Genomic DNA, 25,314 nt, shown 5'->3' with positions numbered 1-25,314 from the left:
TCTATAAAAAAATGCTGCACGTGGATTGCTTTTCAGAGGTATTAGACAGGTGGTGAGGAGGCGATACGTCGCCTCCTCACCACTTGTGTTGTAAATACTACATTACCCCCACCTCAACTATGTGCATTGCTCATGGTTATTGGAAAGTTGCAGGACAGACTCTTATTTGATTTGGTTGCATTTGGCGAGCGGTAGTGCCCACCAAATGCAACTGATGTTATAATTCTTTCTGCAGTTACAAAGCAAAGTATTGTGGCTCCAGCATGTGTACACCCCCAGCTGCTGCCTTGTCAGCAATTCACTCCAGCTGCTGTGTTACAACATGCTGTGCTTTCTTTTTTTTAACCACTTGCCAACCGTATGCTCTGTATAACTGGTGGTGCAGCTCTCCCGCACAGGATCACATACCTAGTACATGATCCTGCACTTCCACCTCAGACCGGGAATTGGACACAGCTGGAGCCATTCAGCGGGTTCGGTGGACTCGATGTCCGCTGGCACCTGCTGATCATTCGAAACACAAGCAGAACGTAAGTCTTCCTATGTAAATAAGACAGATCACTGTTCTGTCAATAGGGGAGGTATTGATTGTGTGTTCCTGTAAACCAGGAACATGGATCAATGTCTTCCCTTAGTAAAAGCACCTCCTCCACAGTAACCAAGCACAGGCTAGGCACACAGTTAGCAAGCACTCCCTAGGCACACAGTTAACCCTTTGATCACCCCGATGTTAATTCTTTCCCAGCCAGTGACATTAGTACAGTGACAGTGCATATTTTTGACACTAATAACTGTATTCGTGTCACTTAGTATCTGATTTGTCCACCGACATAGTGCATTCTCACTATAAGTCAGCTAGTAAAAAAAAATTTTAATAAAAATTCCATAAAATGCCCAGAGCAGTAATTTCCTTAGTGGAAACTTTCCCCCTCTCATTAGTCTCAAAAACAATATGTCACTCCTCAATTACAATATGTACATTTCCAACCTTGATTTTATGTCTTGGCAACAACATAGCACCAAGCAAGAACAATCTGTAGCATATGAAAAAACTGACAAATAAAGCACCTATGAGGAAAATAAACCTCGGAATCTAAAACTTATATCTGCATATTGTACCTACTTTGTTTTCTTAAAGTATACTAATCATAGGAGAAATAGAGGTAACTTCTATAGCAAAATGCCAATTCACTGGCTGTGCATGGAGCTTTTATTCTGCTGAATTGCTGACTCAAAAATCAAACAAGAATTCGGGAGTAATTTTCCCCACTAAGCGGGTTGGAAGAAGGATTGTCCCCTGCTGATTATTGTGTTCTGCTTAAATACCTGATCTGATTGCTGATTGTATTCAGTCACTGTTCCGCCAATCATTTTCAATCTAGCTTTTGAGATTTTTTTTAATCAACTTTTATCTGACTGGATGGTGTGGATAGGACCACCAACTGCTCGAATTAGGACTGATTCAGCATGAATTGGCTGAAATTCGAGGTGTCTAATACCAGTTTTAGTGCTGAGAAAGCATTAAAACCAAAGAATCAGTGACAGCCAGGCAACTAGAATATTAATAGAAAGAGTGGCTAGCAATGGAAGCTTACAGTACATATATCTGTCATGGTATGTTTCTGTTTTTTTTTTTTATTCCTCATGTCCCAATAGGAAAGAAAGGACTGCCGTTGCTGACCTGAAAATTTTAGCTGCTTGCCTGCTAGGCTGATCTTGTGGCTTCAGTACTTTGCAAGACACTGACCTGTAACCAGTATACAAATCAGAAAACTGAAGAGTCTGTATTCTGGGCACTAATCCCTAGGTTTATACTTCCCTAAACATTAGTGCTGCTCGATGCACCATACAGCCCTGTCCAGCCTCAGCAGCTATCGGCCTCTCATAATGTTTTACAGGCTGCAGGTAGTTGGGCTGAATGGTGCACCTGTGCCTTCCCCTGGAACCTAAACACAGGACTCTCATGCACCAGGGCTAAACGTTCAGAGTGCATGTGGCCGTAGAGAGCTCTAGTCATTATAGTAATCCATCAGTAAGATGTCAAGATCCACATAGACATTAGATGTCTGTGGGAAACTAATTTGCATGTGTTTTAGAGGGATAGGTTGATTGTAGCCGTTCATCAGTCATGTTAGAACTATCTCAGGTCTATATCTTTGCAAATGTGATTTGGTAGGGATTTTTTATATATATATATTTCATTTTCTTTTAGGTATTTCTTACATAGCGCCACATCTAAACAATATGTACTTCCTCTCGCTGTGTCAGAAGTATGGTGTTTACAGTGTTGTGCGGTGGCTCTTCTACATCAAGCTGGTCCTCAGCGTTTTGATGCTTCTTGCTGGGCCAGACCAGATATACCTACTCTGTATATTCATAGCCAGGTTTGTGTCTTAAACAATTATTATTTGTGTACAAAATGTATTTAAGTGTCCAGATAAACATGTGTCTGGATCCCTGCAGACCTTCAGAAGTCTGTGGTGATCGGGTATGAAGATTGCAATCAAAAAGTTATTTCTTTCTTTCATTGTTTCTCTCTCTTCCGCCCCCCCCCCCCCCCCCCCCCCCAAATAAATTACATGCGCACAACATATGGTGCTAGCCATAGAAGGTAAGCACACATTTCAAAGCCCTAGGCTAACATGTAATGCAAAAAAAATAAATAAGAAAGTGTACTACAAAAACATAGTAAGAACAAAAAAACAACATGGTGTCCTCAAGATAAGACATGAGGACCAACCTAAGAACTTGAGATACAAGTTCGTGGGTGTCTTGAGAGCAATTCACCCTAAAAAGTAACATTATTAATACAGTAACATGAGGCAAAACCATTAATAGGATCTCCAATATAGGGTCCGCCTGTCACCGCTAAATGCTGTTGGGGCTGGACCAGTCCTAAGAAGAGAAAGAAAACACAGGAAAGGAGAGTGTGAGGAGGTGGTATATTTCAAGGTACACCTTACAGTGGGCCACTAGAAAATCATCCAGGGTGCTGCCTGCATGGGGTTCTCAGTCAAGAGGGCTGTCATCTTTGTTTCTTTATTGAACATCTCAGGGCACAGAGTATCTTCATATCCACTATGATCGGTGTTATACTGCCATCTTCAGGTGCTTGGATACTGGCAAAAAAGTCAGAAAATCCCCTCCCAGGCATAACCCTTAACAACTAGGCATAGCTTCAGTTTATTTGCTAGTTTCTTAGATGATGGTCATGTCTATGCAATCTCTGCATCATAATTGTTTCTTTTAGCTAGTTTTCCTCAAGATTCCATCTAGGATTAGAGGACTGGTTTATCCATATCTGTTACTGATCTGTTACTTATTATTATTGTCTTGTGGACCCGGAAGGGTGCTTTACAGGTACAGCTGGAAAATCATGTCCCTGAAAGCCGTCCAGGTGATAGCCTACTGTAATGGGTAAAGTTTGAACCCTCCTTTCCGGAGGGGTTGCAGTGAGGGCTGGTAGGTTCCCCAGGGGAAGCCTTACAATCAGAGCTGGTGCCAGCATAAGGCAGTTTAGGCAGCTGCCTTAGGGCCCCAGGACAGGGGGGGTGCCAAACCCAGGCATCCCTCAACAAGTTTTTATGCTGGCGCCGCCCCTGCCCACCTCTTTACCTAGCTACCTCCATCCGCTTCTCTCTCTGTAGCCCATGTAATAAACAACAATATCCTCTGGCTCCCACCTGGGCAGCACAAGAAGCACTAGCCAGCACAATCTCCAAGAGGGAGAAGGAGCTGAGTGAGACCAGGGGGAGGGGGCATAGCATCAGGAATCTCACAGTAGGAACCCGACTCAGCCACGGCTCCAGTACAGAGACTATCACTGCTGAGGGGGGAGGAGCTAAGTGACACCAGGAGGAGGGGTCAGCAGGAATGGCATGGGAAGCCTCAGGTATGGGTGTTTTGTTCATGTACAGTACAGCCTGCAATAGATGGAAACTGTTGTGCAGGCTTAGTGGCTGGTAAAGAAGGTATGGAGCTGTGCTGTGTCCCTGTGTCAGCCATCAGATAGCAATTAGCAACCTTGGGTGTGTGGAAGCTGAACTGTCTCCATCTCCCTCCCTTCTCTCCCATCTGTCTCCCTCTCCAGCTTTGTTCTCCCAGGAGCTGTGCAGACCTGGTAGGTGTATTTCCTGTCCAGGTAGCCTAGGCTCACACTTGTTAGGACCAGGAATTTGCAAGCTGCATGCTTTCACCTCTAAACTTAGATCATCCCAGGGGGTGGAGAGTTCTGGTGTAATTGCATGAGAGTTTCTGTTCTGGCACTCCTCATACATTATTTTGTGGAATTTCATGATTGATGGAAACCTGTTGGATCTTTCCCTGCTCATTTAGCACCAGGAGCTATAGCCAGAAAAGCTGATATGTGTATTCTGATAGTAGGAAGATCTCCCTGCTGTCAGAATACAATAGTTCAGTGGACAGAATTCCCCCATCCACATTGAGGACTGTCTTATTCTGGTGTTTTTCAATAGAACAAGCTGTCCTGCAGATGAAGCGGTTAGAGGGATGAGCTAAACCGTATACCACTGACAGGGGTGCTTAGAATGATCATCTTTTATTTATTTATATGAAATCTTTATCCCTAAAGGGAAACAAAACTGTTGCTGTAACTGATTAAAGTGTTAGCTGGAGTTTGTCTTCAATTTATTAGTGTATATAATTCTGCTAGTACATCAGGCACTCCCTCCTCTCCGACAATGCTTCTGTCCAAAAGTGGCCTCTGTTCTCCTTCGTCCAGAGTGAAAGCACGCTAATACAGGAGGTGTGTTACTGGCCAGATCACAAGGTGAAAATGGAGGACAAAAAACCTTAAAAAAAGAAAACGAATGCAGCTGTCACACCTATTTGGGTATTTTTACAGCCAGTGGTGTTGACTGTCAGAATACAGAAGCCTAGCAGGGAAAGTGGGTGCTTGTCCATCTGCATTGTTAGTGTGGATGGAGGAATCTGTTAACCATTTTCAGACCGGACCATTTTGCTGCTTCAGACCAGACCACTTTTTGCGATTCGGCACTGCGTCGCTTTAACTGAGAATTGCGCAATCGTGCAATCTGGCTCCCAAACAAAATTGATATCCTTTTTTTTCCCACAAATAGAGCTCTTTTGGTGGTATTTGATCACCTCTGCGGTTTTAATTTTTTTGCGCTATAAACAAAGAGTGTCAATTTTGAAAAAAAGATACATAATTTTTTTACTATAATAAATATCCCCCAAAAATATATATAAATTGTTTTTTTTCCTCCGTTTTTAGGCTGATACGTATTCTTCTACATATTTTTGGTAAAAAATCGCAATAAGTGATTATTGATTGGTTTGCGATAAATTTATAGCGTTTACAAAATAGGGGATAGTTTTATGGCATTTTTATTGGTATTTTTTTCTTTTTTTTTTACTAGTAATGGCGATCAGCAATTTTTATTGTGACTGTGGCATTATGGCGGACACATAGGAAATTTTTGGCAAATTTTTGGGACCATTGTCATTTATACAGTAATCAGTGCTATGCAAATGCACTGATTCCTGTGCAAATGACACTGGCAGTGAAGGGGTTAACCAAGGGGGGGCAGTGTAGGGGTTAAGTGTGTCCTAGGGGCGTGTTACTAACTGTGGGTGGCATGGCTGTGTATTGGGTGAACACTGATCTCTGCTCCAATCACAGGGAGCAGAGATCAGTGTCACTTGTTGCTAGGCAGCACGGGGAGATGCTGTTTACTTCCCCATCTCCCCGTTCAGCCTCCCCATAAGATGATCGCGGGTATACCCGTGGCGATCGAGTCTGCGGGACCCGCGACCGGACTCACGGGAGTCCCGACTGGCACACGGTGGCATGGTGGCAATTTCAAATGGACGTACCTGTATGCCAGGTCGCCTGTCCGTGCCATTCTGCCGACGTACATCGTCGTGCGCCAGTCAAGAAGTGGTTAAGCTGGCTATACTATGCAGTTTGATTGGACAAGCTCTTTGAGTTTCATCAAAATTTAGTCATAGAAAGACAAATCTTAATTTTTTTTTTTTTTAATGAGTATTAAATCAGGCACGCCATTATATTGCACAATTGTTAATAAATCTAAAAGAAGATTTTACAATCAGATTGTATAGTTTGTGGTTAGCTATAGATGGGTTGCCATATGGGGGTGGGTTGTATTGTGCAGGGGAAATAGGGTGTTAGTAGGACGGTGGTGGTGGGCACCAAAATGCACCCTTCGCCTGTGTGGACAAAAATCCTTGAACCGGCCATTCTTACAATTGCAAAATCTTTCTCCCCTTTAAATGTTATGCTTTCAGATCTTCAAATTTAAAAAAATGGACTGTCTTTTTTGGGCACTTGATGACTAGGGATGAGCCCGATGTTCCAGTCAAACATAAGTTTGACGTGAACATCGGGTGTTCCCCGAATAGTGAACAATTTGTCGTGTTTGCGGCAAATTCGAAAGCCACGGAACACCCTTTAAAAGTTTACATAAGTGGGTGGCCCCGCCCCCCTCTGGCGCCCCAGAAAAGCCATAGGGAAGTCCCCGTGCGTCAGAGGGGGCGGGGATACCCAGGAAGGTCACCGCGTGGCCCTGCCCTCAGTTATAAAAGAACTGCCCCCTGCAAAGTTTTTTTTTCTGTCCATTGGCGGAGGAGAAGAATGGACTTCCTTAGACATTTTGATTTTTTAATAAAGGACTTGTCCCAAGCCGTGTCTTTTTTTGTGTGAAATAGTAGGGGTACCATGCAAGGGTTGAGGGGATGAGGCCCTTGTCCCCATCAACATGGGGACAAGGTTCTTTTGGGGGCTACCCCAAAGCACCCTACCCATGTTGAGGGCATGTGGCCTGGTACGGTTCAGGGGGAGGGGGGCGCTCTCTCGCCATTTTTTTTATTTTTACATTTTGGCACGGGGTTCCCCTTAATATCCATACAAGACCTGAAGTGCCTGGTATGGAATTTGGAGGGACCCCCACGCACTTTTGTTTGGTTCGGGGTTCTCCTTAATATTCATACCAGACCCAAATGGACTGGGGGGATCCCATGCCGTTTTTTTTTTCAATGACTTCTTTTATCTGTATGGCCGGGACCGACAATTCATTATAGCCGCTAGCACTTTTAAGTGACTTTTTTTCCTCCTTTTAGAAATGTAATTTTGTGCAGGGACTGTACTAAACAGGGGAAACATGCGCCACTTTACAGGCATACTATAGGCCCCTCCAACTGAATGCCTTCTCGACATGGACCAGGAGAACACAGTCGTTAAATTCCCTGATGCAGTTACAACCCACAAGACCGTCTCTGAAACGGTGGATCTCTTTGTGAATGCTGAGAATGAGAACATTTTCCTTCCTCTATCCTGGGGTCCTGGGTGGAATTCTGAACAATCTTTCTGTCTAGGGAACTTGCTCACTGTAGGAGAGGTCATTGCCAATGAACATCCTGGAATTGAGAGCATTTTTCTTTCCATGCCGCATTGTTTGGTGTGATTTGAGAAGCCATCCTTTAAGGATTCAGTAAGACAATGTCACAGCTTACATAAATCATCAGGAAGGGAAGGCACCAGAAATTGGGCTGCTCAGGAAGCAGATCCCATCCTGTTTTGGACAAAACTATATGTTCTCGCCTTTTTTGCTACAAAACTGAAGCTACAGTAGGTCACAAAAGTGAGTACACCCCTCACATTTTTGTAAATATTTTATTATATCTTTTCATGTGACAACACTGAATAAATGACACTTTGCTACAATGTAAAGTAGTGAGTGTACAGCTTGTATAACAGTGTAAATTTGCTGTCCCCTCAAAATAACTCAACACACAGCCATTAATGTCTAAACCGCTGGCAACAAAAGTGAGTAACCCCTAAGTGAAAATGTCCAAATTGGGCCCAGTTAGCCATTTTCTCTCCCCTGTGTCATGTGACTCATTAGTGTTACGACGTCTCAGGTGTGAAAGAAGAGCAGGCGCATTCAGTTTGATGTTATCGCTCTCACTCTCTTACTGGTCACTGGAAGTTCAACATGGCGGCGCTGGCTCCTTTCTGATAATTTGTATGTTGCTCGGACTGCAGTGCGTGCTGACGTCTGTCACTGTGCACTGTAAGGCACTGGAAGCTGGAGGGACAGTGGGGACGTGATCACTCAGCCCGGAATACACAAGATTCTACTATTCTGTCTCTGTGTCTGTAGATAGGAATGCAGGTTACAGGAACAAGTTTGGGTTACTGGGGTAAGTCTGCAGGTAACCTAACGGCTGTGAGTGATAGTCAAATGAAGGGTTATCTGTCATCATCCAATCTGTGTGAAGGTCCTGAATGGGGATATGAAATAAAGATTCATCTGCACAACATACTGATAATCCTCTGATAGCTGTATTGGGATCCTCACTGATTATTAAGGGCTCTCTAACTATTTCCTATGTAAATATCATGTCAACCTACTATGCACCATGTTGGCAGTCTCTGACAATCTGCAGTCCCCACCACCCTGCCCTCACTTACCTCCTACTCCCCCCCACCCAGCCCTCACTCTACTACCCCCTCCCCACCCAGCCCTCACCCTGCCCTCACTTACACCCTCTTCCCTCCCCCCAACCTGCCCTTACCCCAGCCTCACTCAGCTCCCCTGCACCCCACCTCCCAAACCACCCCTCTACCCACTCTTCCTAGGCGATAGGTATCGGTAATTGGTATCGGCGAGTACTTAAAGTATTGGTACACGGTATTAAAAAAATTGCATCAGTGCATCCTTATTCTCCAGTACATGTTAGTCGACTAAAACTAATTTTAGTCGTCTGAAATCGAATGGGTGTAATTAAATTGTAATGCATTCGTTTTCTCTACAATTTCCGAAGTCATTATGTACTGCTTGGCATAGCTAAACAGTTTATATACGTATTTGCATTTCACAGCCCATGGTGTTCACACCATATTTTGTACAATGCTGGAACTAAAATAGGTTTTCTTTTTCCTGTTACAGCAATCGTGTTTTCACTGAAGGAACCTGCAAACTGCTGAATCTGGTCATCTCAGACCTGGTGGATGAAGACTTTGTGCTAAATCGCAGGAAACAGGCAGCCTCGGCATTGATGTTTGGCATGGTTGCTTTGGTTACTAAACCTGGCCAGACTTTTGCCCCTCTCGCAGGCACATGGTTACTTTGTGTCTATACAGGTATATAGAAGGGACATAGAGTATTATTTTATGAAGAGTAGGGTCTGGTGCAGCCTTTGTCAATTCTCAAGAGAGAATTCATTCTCTCTTGAGAAGAAGAGATTATAGGGGGGGTATGGTCACCACGTATAAATACATAAGTGGGCCATATACAGTAGTGAACTTGGTGTTGCGTTATTTACTTTCGGGTCATTACAGAGGACAGGAAGGCGCTTTTTACAAAAGAGGCTTAACCTCTACATATGGAAGGGTTAGGAGCTGTGAAAATGTGTTATAGACACCCTCAAAAACTACTTCCAGACAGCTTAGGAAAATGTTCTTTAAAAAAAAAAAAAAGAAAGCTGAGTACATTTTTAAATGTACAAGATATAACTGGATACTAACATTTATAAGTAATAACACCAGGGATGGTTAATTCAGGGAATATCTGAGTGTCTCCTGGGGGATCAGGAAGAAATTTTCTCCTACTGGAGAAAATGGGATCGAGCTGTATTGGTTTTTATTGCATTCCTTTGCATCAACTCTGGGTATAGGAAGGAGGTTTGCTATTGGCTTATTGTTGTGTTTTTTTCTTTTGGTTGAACTTGACCGATGTGTCTTTTTTTTTTTCAACCTAATTATGTGGCTTGGGTTCAGGTCTTTGGGATACCCTGCTATCAATTACAATGTCTAAGGGTTATTTTACATTACCGTTTAAGAGTCAGTTGAGTTATAAAAATAAAGAATGTGGTGTAGCGTGTTTGACACCAAGGGCTGTTCTGTAAGACAAAAATTATTTTCAGTAATAACAATAAAATGAAACAAATTATAACCACCGGGTAAACACAGTGAGAACTGATCAATGTTGATCAGTGGGAGAATGCCCTCTTATATTAGTGATCATTAAAATGCTTTCCTTACATTGTGGGTCATTGCAGAAAGGCCTCCATAGATTGGTGGTCAGTGGCAGAAGGACCATCTTAAAATTGATGGTCATTGAAAGTAAGGACCCATTGCACTGGTGTTGGGTGCTCCTTACATCGGTGCTCAGTGAAAAGAATGTTCCTTCGATGGTGCTGCTCAGTGGATAGAAAAAAAAATGACCCCATACACACATAAAAGATTATTTGTGTCAGTAATTATCTGAGAGTCAGAGATTGTTCGGGGAACTCATACCAACCTCTAAATCTAAGCAGGGGTGGGCAATACATTTCCCTAAGGGGCCACATTAGAAACTAAGTCTGTTGTGTAGGGCCAAATGTAATTCTACTTTAATATAATTTTGGACCTGAGAAGGTCCAAAGGGGTAGGTAAACCTATAGAAACCAAGCACCCAGCGCTAGGAATAATAGGTCCAACTGCTCACAAAATAGGTCTCTTTCAGTTGGGCAATCGGGGATAGTAAAAATGGGTGTCTGCAGTTTTACCACTCACTGGCTGCCCACCTGAACTGTAATATAATAGCCAGATGGGCTTTTAACATGCTGCAGCATTTTAAATTTGGGCTGCAGAGTGTGACGAGCTGCATAGCTTGTCAAACTTTCTCATTGAGTTCAGTATTATAGGGTTAACTTGAGCAGTGGGGACACAATATAACCCCTCCTCACTGCCTGTGAAATGCCCTCTGAAAAGCACTGTGACTGGAAGGAGTGAGGCTGAGATTGGTACGGTGGGTATTTCTGCAGACCTAGAGTGAAGAACAGGTGTGGGGCGCCTGGGGTATTCAGCACGCGGGTGCTGATGCAGGAAGAACTTGGCTACATAGCAGAGTGGTGGCACAGTGTTGTGATGTCTCTGAGACAACGTATTTCCTACCAGAACCAAGCCTCCCCACTGTACCGACCAGCTTCTCGGGCTCCCTCTTTACAGTTTTCACAGCTCTTCACATGGACATCCATCAGCATGCCTCCCTGAGCTTGTCTGTTCCTCAGTGAGACTAGACAAACATTTAACACTTGCAGTGGGGAGTACTAAAAGCGTAGAGTTTGTAGTTTAACTTTAGGCTTGCACCCTAAAAACAGGAGCTATTTATCCCACCCTTTTAGGCAAGGAATGGCAGAGAGCAGCAATGCTGTACAGGACATGGTGACCCAAAGCGCCCCATCAAATTTGTGTTTACAACTGTCAGGCCAGTGGAAGATCTATTTTGATAGCTTGCACTTTGCTCTTTCCAAGTATTTGCTTACAGTATTTAAAAGAAGGAAGCTGAAGATCAATAGACTTTGCCCAGATCTTTTCTTTTTTTCATTATAGAAAGACAGGGTTTATGTTTGAATGTGGTTACTTTTAAGCAGTACAGTTAGTAAATAAAAGTCATTACTGGTTTCAGTGTATGTTTTTATATAACATACAGTTATTTTATTGCAGGATATGACATATTTCAGCGGGATGCTATGAATAATATCAGTATGGAGCCACAGATGGATTCCAGCCGAGTGCTGACCACCACTCTACGCCAAGGATGCTTCTATCTTCTTGTTTTCATCCCAATTACATGTGCTCTGCTGCAGCTCTTTACCTGGTCACACTTTACTCTACATGGAAAACGGCTCATCACCGTGAAGACTTATCGCCAGGCTCAAAATGGTGTTCCTCCAGACGTAAAAACTATATGAAGGACCACTGAAGAGACATTGCCAATTTTTGCCTTTTCATCCTTGGTCAGAAAATGACCACTGACCTCCTTATTAGTGTACAGTGCACAAAGGGCATGTACTTATCATTTGAGATGCTTTTGCGGTTCTCAATTTGAAAATGCTAGTTCTCTGGCTGGCTTGTGCAGTCACTAATCTGGAGCATGCATGAACTTGTGACAGCCATGAAACTAGTGTCTTTAAACTAAAGTCAGCAAAGGGATCCTTCACATTTCTCTATTCAGGTTTCTTTTTACATGCTAAACATTTTATTTTTTAATTTCAAAGGGGACCAACTTCTTCTGTGCTATATGTGATGGAGGCTTTATTTAATTGTAGTACCTGCCGCCTTCTCACAGTGGAGGTAGCCGTGTTTTGTGCTCAACTTATTCATTCTTTAAATGACTTGTGTGCTAGCACCAACTCTACAGAATAATGTACAAAGCAGCCATTATGTAAGTTCCCATGGAATTGACGGACTGAATTTTTTGCTTCCTCCAACAATATGAAATACTTAAAAGTGTATAGGAGGACAGGTGCACTTTAGGGGATCTTCTCTTTGAATGTTAATGTGACCCTGCCCAGCATAAGAAAGTACCTAAGGTAATAAGAGTGGGCATTTTGTGACACCTGCAAGTACTTGTTTTAAGCTGGCCAAAGACTTCTTTTGTTCATCTTGCAGGATAAATGAAAGAAATTTAACTGATCCATCTATGCACGTTAAATGGTGTGCATGAATGAATGTGCCACTGCGGCTACTGTATTCTGACAGCCAACGAAGTTGGTGATTGGACTAATTGAATAGTACCTGCATCTATTCAGATGTAAGCACTGTTTTCTTGCCAATTTTCTGCCTGGTTCGATCATTACAAATCAGATGAAATATACTCTGTGTAGAACCAGCTTCAGTCTGGTTTTCAGACCCTTTTGTACCAATGGAGATCCCTTTATATCCCAAGCCCAGCCTGTGTCGTCCATTGTTTGCTTAGCTTCACCTCCTTAGCTGTTAGTCTTAAAGAGGTGTGCAACTGCTGCAGAACATGAGGTTGGGTTTAGTAAACTAAACCAATCTATAGAAATATAGGATGGTTCTAGGACACAAGTATCAGTCTGAAGACTAATACAAGCACTTGCAGGGCCTACAAGGTGCCTACTATTAACCTCATTTGCCAAATCAGGCACTTTCAAGGCCAGAGTAGGGTCGCTTTTATATAGCATAGCAATGCCATTTTAAACTATTTTAAGCAGATTGGCAGAGACTTTGAGGCTAATATTTGCAATCAGTATGAATATATATTCCTATTTTTTTTTTTTTTTCTACATTTGTTGTTATTGGGGTTATACTAAGCTGTTGTACCAGCACAACCTACCAGAAGAAAGGAACTGACCAGTGTGCACAGATGAAATGTGTGTTCTTTTTACAATGCAATAATTATGAGCTGGGATACTTTGATCTAAGCTGTCATATTACATAACAGTTTTTAGGCCCCGTTCACACTAGCAGTGGCTTGGGGGATTTACTAAAACTGGAAAATCTGTTTGCAGCTCTGTATAGAAACCAATCAGCTTCCAGATTTTATTGCTGCATCTCAATTGAACAAGCTGATTGGCTGCCATGCACAACTGAACCAGATCAAGTTGCTCCAGTTTTAATAAATCTCCCCGTGTTTCAAAAGGCATGAATACATGTGTAAACACAAGTACATATAAATGCAGGAGAATCTGATCTGGGAGGCATAAAGTTTGTTGCTATTTTCCAGATCATTTGGCCTGCAGGGAATGCAAAATTATATTCATTAACCTTAAATCATAACCCTGATAAAAGTTGGTGCAAAGGCATGTTGACTATAGCAACCAGTGCGACTCCACCCTTCATTTTTTCTTTGTGCAGTTTAGGAGTATAAAAGCTTGAATGGTTGCTTCATGTAACAGCCTTTTCTCCTGCTTTTAAGGCCTGGTTCATTACACCTATGCAGGTTGTAGTTTGCATATTCCAGATGCATTTTGCATTATTTAATACACATTTTTGATCCATTGAAGTCTATGGAACCAAAGTCCCTAGCTCTTTCAATAAAATACATATATGTGAATGTGACCCATAGGAAACCATTAAATGGACTGGATTGTGTTTCTGCAAAACTGAAAATACACTAAACATTGCATAGGTGTGAACCAGGCCCAAGTCAGGCATGTTTCTCAGCAAAGCATGTCTTAATCACGTTTAAATGGCTTTGGAACTTAAACTTTTAATATACCTAATCTTGAAAATTGTGCAAAGGGCTCAGTCACAAAGGTAAAAAGATACATATGTAACATTCAATAACCATAGCATTCATTCAGAATGTTGATAGATCTGACTGTGGTCAATTGATTGCTATTGTTTACTGCATTCTGCACACCATCGTGGATTGAAAGCCCAGATGTGTGAACATATACCTCATTTTGTCTCAGGATGTCATTCCCATATGGTGATCAGCTGTATTACTGCCATGCTCTGACTCAACTCATGACTTGCCATTCAAATAAACTGTCTATTTTGTCCATTGCATTGTTTCCAGTACATTTTCACCAAGTTTTGGTGCTTTGTAGTAGAACTACAAGACCCAGCAGGCACACTTGGGTTTGTGGTTCCACCTCAGGTTACCTTAGCTTGATCCAAGCACTTCACACTCAGTACAAGACACTTTTAGAGCAGGATTTCTTTTATTATAGGATTCTAAATTGTATTTGGGCACCACCAGCTGACAGTTTCTTATGTACGGTACAGGATCAGACAGTTATTACAATGATAGAAAAAAAAGTTAACATTACTTACTGTCATTAAACAAAAACGTCTAGGGCCAATTCTACAGCCATTGAAACAATGCAGAATGCACTGGAAATCGTAAGTGGCACTCCCATTCATGTGCTTTAAAACAGAGGCTTAATTAAACTACCAGTGATCAAGGCAAAGATTTACCAGAAGAATCCCCCAAAAAAATAGTTTGCACCTTGTTCAGATAAAACATGGAGGCAGCCATTGCTGACCTTTCGTAAAAAGGGAGTTTCTTGCCTTTAATGCCAACCCACCAGCTGCAGTAGTAACTGACCTGGTACAGGTAGGCAAGAATGTGTGACTTTATTGGTCTGTATACTCCTTTTTAATTATTCACATCCAGGTACTACAACCAGGCAACTAACATTTTCAAAGCAGCAAGTAAACGGCAGCCCCAATTTATGTGAGTTTACCTTATTAAAAAAAAATATACACAATGCAGTAATTTGTATCTGGCATTAAGAATGCCTTTTTTTCCAACAGTGATTCCATCAAGTAAAATTAATTCTGAGTCCGTGCTATGTGCACTGCTCATTTATGCCTGGGTGTCTACATTTATTATACACTTCTCAAAAAGAATATTCCTGGAGAGCAGGATGATACCTCAAGAGCTTCTTCACACACAAAAGCCATTTAGAAGGTTAACCATTACACTGGATCATTTGTCTAAAAGGGTGGCATTCAATTTTAAGGACAGGTATTCTCAAGATTTATCAGCATCTTAAAAGAACAGTGCCTCCTGATAACCCACTGCCCAACAGAGCGGGGCTTCCAGCTATAGGGGGTGAATGTTATTCCTCCCCCCCACGTGACTGTGTTAGGACCATATATGTCCAATTACCATATACAAACACTGTCACATAGAAGGGTTAGGAAACAGTGATGGCATTTAGCCTTGTTTCCTCCAACAATGAAGCCTACTTAGTTTGGACTCTGCCCATCTACCCTAAATGGGCAAAATGATAGCATCCTTTTCTTCACAGCCATTACTTGTCCACAATATACTGGGCTAATGGTGCTGCGCTGATTAATTTTTAATGCTCACAATTATTGTTTGTTACAGGCATAGAATTTATAACAAACCATGCTGCATAAAGAGCCTTATGTTTAGACAAATGCAACCAGTATTCCAGAATAAGAATATAGCAGCAGCTGGAATTTTGCTTCACCCATAAATATTGAAGACATGCACTTGCTATTCTAAATGGCATGATTTAAAAAAATTCTATTTTAGGTGGAGTGATGCAGGGCTCAGTTTTCTAATTAATTCCCCAGGACCTTAGGGGTCACCTGGTAAAGGCAATTTTCCATACATTCATATTGCTCACCCACAGGGGCATACATCACACAAATGCAGCAGCCCTCATCCTTTCACAGCATGTCTCTACTGCCAGTTACTGCACAAATTAGTAAGGTGTGGAAGAGAGCAGAAGGCAGGCATTCCTCACAATTCTTGTGTTGGACGCCCCATAGGCAGTGTTTGTCAATTTTGTGCATGCTCTTTTATAGAAGTTAACTTTTATGGAAATAATAATGTTCTAGGTCACAAGAGTCCAAACATTTAAAACAAACAGTCCAACGTTGTACCTTTTCCAAACTATCTATAGATATGGTTATTGTATGTCTATGCAATCATTGGCCAAACTGGAGACTGGTCTGATGAATGTCCCATTAGAAAAAGAGGAGTATGAGTAATGTTTATCCGGCGATATACAGCATGGTGATTGCACTTAGCTGGGTGACTTTGGAAGCTCAGCTGAGAAGTGGACTTTTAGTTGCAACAGCAGGGGTGGTTCCAGAAAGGATCAAAACCTACACTAGTCCAACCAAAATCCATTCCGAGTTAGTTTGTTGACTCTGCTAAGAAAAGAAAATGTAGTTCGGACCATGTAGAAGTCAACTTTTCTGATAGGGGCAGAGTTATCTTTATGTTGATCTACCATTGGCTAGACAATATGTTCCAATCCCATTTAAAGAGGAAGTAAACCCTGATGAGTTTACTTCCTCTTTCATTCCCTGCAAAGGCAAAGCATAATGGACTACTATGCATCGCATAGTAGCCCATTATGTGTCAGTCACTTACCTGACACAGGAGCCAGCGAAGTCACCACTGTCCCCTGTAGTCCGGCGCATCCATGTTGTCGGTGGGGTCTCGCAGCTCCGCCGCTGTCATTCGGCGATGACGTCACTCCCACGCATGCGCACGGGAGCAGACACGCGTGGCAGCTCCGTTCTTGGAAATGCCACGCTCAGTGCGGCCTGCGCACCGCTGTCTACGGCGCATGCGCCGTAGACAGCGGTGCCTGTCTTCGGGCAAATATCTCCTAAACCGTATAGGTTTAGGAGATATTTCTTGGACCTACAGGTAAGCCTTAATCTAGGCTTACCGGTAGGTCAAAGTGTGTTGTAAGGGTTTACAACCACTTTAAGGATTCCTACTGAATACATAACAGTTATAAATTGGCACATAAAAATTAAAGTATGTGCATGGTCTTTTTAAGATTCTGATTTGAGTGGACCCTTTATTTAGCAAGGAGCGGAAGAGGTATAAAGCCCTATGGTCTGTCCTTTTTGTTTTCCTAGTTATAGAGTGAGTAAAGCTGGCCATACAAATTTTCTTTCCCTCCACCAGCGGTGGTGTACAGCCATGACAGAGCTGCATTCACATCTGCTCATTGTCATGAAGGTGTACCTTACACCAATCTCTCAACCTTTTTTTTTCTTTTTTTTTCCCCTGCAGGGACTCGACTTAAAATATGTTTCAAGTCCCTAAGAATTTCTGATAAAAACAAATATATCTACAATTTCCATTCATGGTGTATTGGTATGATCGGTACATTGTAAAATGTTCAAAAGAAGACCAAATATTATGGCATACCTAGCACATGACACCCAGGAAAGATCAATTTCACCTGCTCTATACTAAGTTTTCAGTAATAATCCTGAATTTTTTATGTTAAACAATTGTAAAAACGGTGATGCACAATAAGACCCCATTCACATTGGGGCAGTTTTCAGCCGCGACTTTTGACACTGGGGCAGTGCGCTTGTGGGACGTTCCAAAAAGTGCTGCAAACAACATCTTTGGGGCAGTGTGGGAGCGCGGTATTTAGCGCTCTCAAAACACCCTGCCCATTGAAATGAATGGGCAATGCTTCTGAAGCACCTGAAAAGTGGTGCAACACGGGAGTTTTTAATCCCTTCTTTGGGGTTAAAAAGAGTCTCGCTAGCGGCTGAAAAGCGATGTTAAAATGAGTGCCGCTAACGTGGCTGCAGCCCCAGTGTGAAAGGGGTCTAAGATTCAGATCCAGCCTCATTCTACTACCCACTCTCTCACAAAAAAGAGATGCAAAGTCCTGTACAAGTTGTTACCAGGCATATAAAAAACACTATTTAGTGTTACTTCATTTTAATTACCTGATTAGTATGCCAGTATTATAGCACTATTGTAAACAATCCATAAACAAATCCACTATATAGTTGAGTTGAAGTTATTATTTAGTGTTGACATATTAAAGCAGTAGTTAATAAATACAAATCATATAAAGCAATAGACTAGATAAAAAGGGACAGATTGGAACCAATGTTTTCGACCTCTGACGTAGCAGCACTTTGTTTATCAGTGGGAAAAACTTTTTCCAAGTGATGAAGACCAAGTAACTATCAAATCACCATAAATATGTTTTTGCTTTTATTCTCGTGCCGACGGCAGATTTTCCTGAACTCCACACAAGTGATTATGGATGGAACTAAGTATTGTTTGCCACTGTTACCTCCATCTGCAAAGCAAAAACCATCTTGTCGCCTTGTGCAGAAAGTATATAGGGAACCTTATATTTTCAAGTATATAAGATTTATGCAGTAAGACAATGCAACAGGCTAGAATGATATGCAAAGTGAGCAGAATCATAGTAATCAGATTTCAGTTTACTGCAGCCCAGATCAGCTAAAGATGATTTATTATACTTTTGGTTAACAAATTTTAGCATCTTATTTTTATAAATACGTTTGAAAAAAACGCTCACTATAGCCGAGGTGACAGATATAAGCAATATTTACATAACAGCTAAAGACCCCTTTCCCCAAAACGCACTTGGATGGAGTTCCTCAGAAAAATATTGACCAAAACATTAAAAGGCCGACATTTAACAATCTTCAGTGGTCGTTTTGGACATGACTCAAGAGCACTTATAAATAATAAAACTGTTAAGCATTCATAAAATGGGACAAGTGTATACTAAAATGGCCTACTAAAAACCCAAGGTGACACTACTATAGAGTGAGTACATGCTGACAAGGGAGGAAGTTGGGACCCATGCAAACCGTGTCTGTATAAAGCTGGTCTACCTCTTACCAAGGTGGTATAAAACTACACCACACGTGTGGCTCAAATATAATAAACCGGTGTCATCAACAAATTTAAAGTGGGCAAAAAATCATTTAGAGCATCCTATGTGCCAAACTAAACATACATATATAAATAAAAAAACTTCAGCAGACAACTAAAGTGAACAAATAATACAAAAGTAGACAAATATATACCAAGACAGAAATGTTAGACTTTATATAGTTTTGCTTCAATATATAGTGGTATTCAATGCCATTTGTTTTGTAGGGCAAACAACAAAAAGGATAGAAACAAAGTTAGGAGCATGACACTTAGCCCCTCTTCCTAAGTATACAAGGACCAAAGGATGGCGAGACAGGATTCCCAAACTGGCCCCTCCTTCCAGGTGTAAAAATTCCTAAGGATGGGGAGACAAGGTTATCTAGTTGGCTCCATCTCCTAGGTAGACAAGCGCCTAAGGATGAAGAGTCAGGTTTACCCAATTGGCTCCTTCTCCAAGGTATGCACAGGGAGCCAATAATGAGGGCACAGGGTTACCTAGTTGGCTCCTTCTCCAAGGTATTTATGCACCTAAGGCTGAAGACACAGAGCTACCTAGTTGGCTCCATCTCCCAGGTATATAGACACCTAATGATGAAGAGACAGGGTTGCCTAGTTGGATTCTTCTCCAAAGTATACAGGAAGCCAAGGATGGGGACACAGGGTTACCTAGTTGGCGCCTTCTGCGAGGTATACAGGGAGCCAAGAATGGGGACAGGGTTAACTAGCTGTCACCCAAGAATACTTCTCTTAGGTATACAAAGATCCATGGATGCAGGGACAGTGTTACATAGCTGGTTTCTTCTCCCAAGCAAACAAGCACCCAATGATGAATAAACAAGGTTGCCCAATTGGTGTCTCCGCTCCAGTATACAAAGAACCAAAAACAAAGACAGGTTACCTAATCCCCCTTAGTTTCTATATAAATATGAACACAGAACAGACTTTATGGGTTACCTGACTGATAAATTCTATAGATGGAAGTCCTGGAACCTACACTGACCTGCAGACAGGCTTTGTCACAGAGATATTCTAACAAAAAAAAAAAAAAAAAAAATTTCAAATATTTCAGATGTCTAACTATATAACTATACTGGTCTTTTTTTTTTATCATGCAATAGAAACATTTCCAAAAACAATGTCTTTAAATTAGTATGACATATTATAGTTTCAAGAAACGCGTTTTCTTTGTTACTCAAGTAAACGTAATTCTGAAAGGCCCGTGTGGCGGATAAGTGCGGGGTCACGTACGTCAGTTCATAATGTACTGCCAGCTGGGTTTTTTTTATTTATTTTTTTACACTTTATGTACGGTAATCTGTTAAGGATAAATAGGCTATAATGTGATAAAATATTTTCGCAACAGACCATTTACAGACCCTGGTGCAACATAACACATAAATAGGAATGGGATAAAGGCTTTCCTCTCCGATGGGTTTTATTTTCAGTTGCCCTCTACAGATCTTCTGCCCTCGTTTGACGACTTCTTGGCATGCTGGAGAGCGCATACAGACACATACATTCACACCCACCCACCAGTCACCTCCCGACCACACTCTCATACTCAAAAAGCGAGTTTTAAACTGAAGTGGACTGATACAGAGACTTGGTCTTTTGGGACGTTAGAAAGTTTTCCTGTGGATAGCTCTGGGGCCGTCTTCTTCATATTCCTTCTTGGAGACCCACATTTTCTTAAAGGTGTCCAAAGAAGCCAAAATGGATCCACTGAAAAAGGTAAAATGTTTATTTGAAATGGAATCTTTATACGTATAAACGGTGTCTGACATTCTTTTTTTTTTTTTAAAAAGGTATAAAAATGTAAAACGTTTTTCCAACTTGTATCACAGGGAATGCGCTAGCAGTGTTTAAAGCTGAACTCCAGGCAAAGAGTTAGACCCCTTTCACACCAGGGCGTTTTGCAGGCGCTATAGCTTTAGAAATAGCGCCTGCAAAACGCCCTAAAGAAGATGCACCATTGTGTGTAGTGTGAAAGCCCCGAGGGCTTTCACACTACAGCGGTGCGCTGGCAGGACGTCAGAAAAAAGTCCTGCCAGCAGCTTCTTTGGAGCGGTGTGTTTACCGCTCCTCCACCGCTGCTGCCAATTGAAATCAATGGGGCAGCGCTGTAATGCCGCCGGCAAAACGCCGCTATTGCGGCGTATTGCCGGCGGTTTTAACCCTTTCGCGGCTGCTAGTGGGGGTAAAAGCGCCCCGCTAGCGGCCGAAATGCGCCGCATATCCGGCGGTAAAACGCTGCTAAAAATAGCGGCATTTTACCGCCGCCGCTATCAGCGGTGTGGTGTGAAAGGGGTCTTAAAGCAGATGTAACGCATATATGAGAGCTGTATTACCTGCCAAAAGCGTTGTATTTCTATCCACCCACTTCAGAGATTTACACAACTCTGCCCCCCCAACACAGCCCTGTCTAGCGGGGGAGGGGGACCTTCACTTCGACCCCTTTCACTAAAAATAGCATTGGCATAGTGCCTGTAAAAAGCCTCTCCTGTCTCTCAAATATGAAAGCCCGGGTGCTTTCACACTGGAGCGGTGCTATTGCAGGACGGTAAAAAATAAAAATCCTGCAAGCCGCATCTTTGCATCGATGTATACACCGCTCCTAAAGCGCCCATGCCCATTGAAAACAATGGGGCAGTGCCAGCAAACCACTGCTGCGAAGCTTTTAAACATTTTTCAGCCGCTAGCGGGGGGGGGGGGTTAAAACAACCCCGCTAGCAGCCAAATACCGCTGCTAAAGACAACAGTAAAGCAGCGCTAAAAATAGCACCGCTTTACTGCCAACGCCCACCTCCAGTATGAAAGGGCTCTTACAGGTTCCCTCCGTGACTAGACAGTGAAATGTGAAGGAGCACATTCATGATCTCATCTGTTGTTATTTCTCCCCTACTGTGCATGTTTCCCGCATTTCAGCAAACCTGATTGGCTCTCTTTCTGCTGCAGCTCCCTTCCCCCTTTATGAGCTCAGCTGTTCAATAGGCCAGAGTTTCTCAACTCCAGTCCTCAAGGCGCCCAAACAGGTCATGTTTTCAGGTTATTCATTATTTTTTTTACAGGTGATTCCATCAGTTTCACTGCCTTAGTAATTACCACAGCCGTTTCATCTGAGGGAAATCCTGAAAACATGACCTGTTGGAGAACCTTGAGGACTGGAGTTGAGAAACACTGCAATAAACTACAAGAGGGTAATACCAATCAAATGCAGTTACTTACACTGCTTGCTTTGAAAAATAAATAAAAAGTATGTGAAACAGAAAAAAGGAATCATGCTGAAATCTATGACTATTAACCACATACAGAAATCAGAATACAATATTATTCCCAACAAAGGTAACTTAAGGCCCAATTTGTATCTTCAATTGTGACATATATAGTTCAAACCAACTAAACTTTCAGTTCAAATCAACGAAATATACTTCCAAGTGCATCAAGGCAATGGGTGTGCACAAGCTGGCCATACACTGGTAAAAAAAAATAAAACCACAAACTAAAAAAGATTCCACTATCCAGGCCAACAGTGTAGATGGATGAATCTCCTGCTGTGGTTATTGTTTTTCAAAGAGTAAGTCCTACCCCGATTGGATGCAGCTGCTTTTTGGATGACAGTTTTTTGCCTGGCTCCTTCGATTTTTCAATCAAGTGATGTCAGCAGGGCCATCCACTGAATCTACCCTAAAAATGCTCTGCAGTCATCAAAGCTGACTGAAAAAAGTTCTAGCACTGACTCAACTTCTGTGGAAAGTCCATTGCTTCCACTCAAAAGAGCAAGGGTCCTTTCTCTGCTGCATACTGGTAGGGGGCATCATGCACACACAAGTGGCTGCTGCTTTCTAAAGAAAATTAACTCTAAGCCCTCGTTCACACCGGTGCAACTTGCCATGCGATTTGACAGTTCCAAATCACATGACAAATTCATAGCCCATTGCCGGCAACGGAACCGATAAAAGGTGAGCGAGCTCTCAGCACAGTAAAGCCTTTCCCTATAAACACATGCATGCAGCTACTCTGCGTTATAACCTGCCGATAATGGTGGCTTTCTATACCTTTTCATACTTTACTCGGTTTGCTAGATTGTTTAAAATTCTACCTGAAAGCACTTCTAAAGTACTTCTATACCTAAAGCAGAACACATATGCACTAAAACTGCAGGATTCCGGCTAAAATTAAAATACTTTTTTTTTTGCTTAGAATAAAGATCACAAGTCTCACAGTGTACCATCTTGCACATTATACAAAAAATTGTGCCAAGTTTACCATGTTGTTTTTTTTTAATTCATTAAAGTGTATTTTTGCCCCAAAAAATTGCCTTTGAAAGACTGCTGTGCCAATACAGTGTAAATGTGAATAAATTATATATATATATATATATATATATATATATATATATATATATATATATATATATATATATATATATATATATATATATATATATAAAAAATATTTGGGGGTTCTAAGTAACTTTCTAGCAAAAAAATACTGGATTTTAACTTGTAAGCAACAAGTGTCTGTAAATAAGATCAGTGTAACCATTTTCTGACAGAAGGTCACCCCTTTGATCTAAAATAACTATATGTTACAATGTTTTCTCTTTATCTCTGCCTAAGCAATGTTATGAGAAACTTTTAAGGCGGTCTTTTTTTTTGACAGCCGTCGGCTTGAGCAGGAAACTCTACACTGATTTGAGGAAATGCTTTTGTAAGATCGGGAGGGGGGTAGAATCGTGATCTTGATTCTTTAATGATTAATTGTGCAGCTCTAATATTCACTAATATTTAGGATCCAAGGGACAGAACTATAATTCAGCCATGACTGCATCTGCACGCATTTGATGTATTGTAAGAGGAGTAGCAGTATCTGTGCAACAATTCACATAGGCTTTCACATCCCTTTTTTAGGTGGACTCGATCTGACCCTTAAGTCTCCTCTAAGTAATGGTGGATGTCAACGGCCATGTGTCCATTTACACCCACCGACATCCGATCTGACCCCATCTGCTAAAAAATACACAGATGGGGATTGTTCCCCATCTGTCTGGCAAATCAGATCAGATGGCAGTCGGGTGTAAACAGACTGCCTGTCTGTTTACACCCGACTGCCATCTGATCTGATTTGCCATCCATAGAGGAGAGCGGGCTGTGCCTGTCTCCACTCTGCTTAAGCAGTGCAGACAGGGACCAGCCATCTGCCTGTTTAGCGGGGAATCAGCGGACAGATCACCCACTGAGCAAGCAGACCGAAACAGAGCCAGTCCCGTGTGGAAGGGGCCTAAAGAGATCTCATGGATCATTTATACATTTCTTTGTGGTGTGCAATTAAAAAGGTAAAGAAGTCAGGGTCAAAGAAAACCTGTCACAAAAGCTAAGCAATTTAAACTAAGCATGTACTGAATAAGTGCATTACCACAGGGTAAAAAAAAATGTAATCAAAGACTGTGTACATTTTTGCATTAGAAGTTAAATAACATAACATTAAAAAATAAATAAATAAAAACCTAGAGAGTGTGTCCCCTTGCTATCCTAACACTTACGCTCCTACCCCCCCCTCCCCCCAATTCTCTGGTATGTTATTTTATGCAAGAATGATTTTCTGTTCCAACTCTTGCCATTATTTAATAATTTTTCCTCAATAATAAAAAAATAAAAATAAAAAATATCACATGAAAAACAAAAAATGACCTACCCAATCCATGTAGAATATAATCGTTCTTGAGGAGCAGATATCTAGACAAAAAAATAAAAATAAAACACCTTTTAAAAAGCCAATCCTAAATGATCACCTAGTGTTAAATACCTCTTAATGTATGTACAGTTACTACTAGTACCCCCTTATTCCAAACAATCCAAAAAACATTTTACAAAAAATCAATTGCATTCTATATAACTAAAACCCTTACGTTGGGTTCACACTGCTGACGGATGTGGCTCACAGCAGGGGTCCGATGCGTCCCTGTTATCCGTTTCAGGGACAAATCAGTCCCAAATTTTTGCCTGAATTCAGCTCTGAAACTGAGCCAAAGATGCACAGGACTCCATAGAGAGCCGCTTACAATCTCCTGTATCATGTCATGCAAAAATGGATACGGGAAAACGCATCCAATTCGCACTAGTGTGAACCCAGCCTTAATTATAATCCAGTGTACAAATAGCCTATGGTTTGCAAACCTTCCACCTTTTCTGCTAAATTTACCCCTAGTCTCATTTAAAGAACCACCGTAATTTGAAGAGGGTGGGGAATAGGAACGCTGCCATGGTTTAACTGTGACCACATGAGATTTCATCTCTCTTCCTCTATAGTCATTATTAAAAGAAGAAGTGAGAAAATCTCTAACAGTCACAAA

General features: G+C 41.7%; 2 protein-coding genes across 9 annotated transcripts in view; one reads left to right on the top strand and one right to left on the bottom strand.

Annotated features, from left to right (window-relative positions):
- SLC68A1 (solute carrier family 68 member 1) overlaps nt 1–14,303 on the top strand; it is a 38,998-nt gene extending 24,695 nt beyond the window's left edge. For all 3 annotated transcript variants that reach the window (XM_077455309.1, XM_077455311.1, XM_077455310.1), the window contains exons 7-9: nt 2,213–2,384; nt 8,952–9,145; nt 11,492–14,303. In XM_077455309.1, coding sequence (XP_077311435.1) covers nt 2,213–2,384; nt 8,952–9,145; nt 11,492–11,739 — 614 coding nt within the window. In that variant the 3' untranslated portion in view covers nt 11,740–14,303. The remainder of the gene's footprint in view (nt 1–2,212; nt 2,385–8,951; nt 9,146–11,491) is intronic.
- A 138-nt stretch (nt 14,304–14,441) lies between these two features.
- The window catches only part of ACTR1A (actin related protein 1A), a 36,795-nt gene continuing 25,922 nt past the window's right edge, over nt 14,442–25,314 (bottom strand). Inside the window, exons 10-14 of one of the 6 annotated variants that reach the window (XR_013262819.1) lie at nt 24,657–24,697; nt 19,750–20,684; nt 19,629–19,683; nt 19,515–19,571; nt 14,442–19,457 (exon numbers count right to left, since the gene is read on the bottom strand). Coding sequence is in view for 1 of the 6 variants with exons in the window: in XM_077455312.1 (XP_077311438.1) it covers nt 20,582–20,684; nt 24,657–24,697 (144 nt within the window). In the remaining 5 variants the exon portion in view is untranslated. Of the gene's footprint in view, nt 20,685–24,656; nt 24,698–25,314 lie in introns of all 6 variants that reach the window. The other 5 variants (XR_013262818.1, XR_013262816.1, XR_013262817.1 and 2 more) reach the window with 5 other exon arrangements.

This window comes from Lithobates pipiens, unplaced genomic scaffold (assembly GCF_037356315.1).
Source record: "Lithobates pipiens isolate NorthernLeopardFrog02 unplaced genomic scaffold, aLitPip1_a1.2 Scaffold_25, whole genome shotgun sequence".
NCBI classification, from domain to species: domain Eukaryota; kingdom Metazoa; phylum Chordata; class Amphibia; order Anura; family Ranidae; genus Lithobates; species Lithobates pipiens.
Note: the sequence above shows the minus strand (reverse complement) of the source record. Positions and strands in the feature narration are given on the sequence as shown.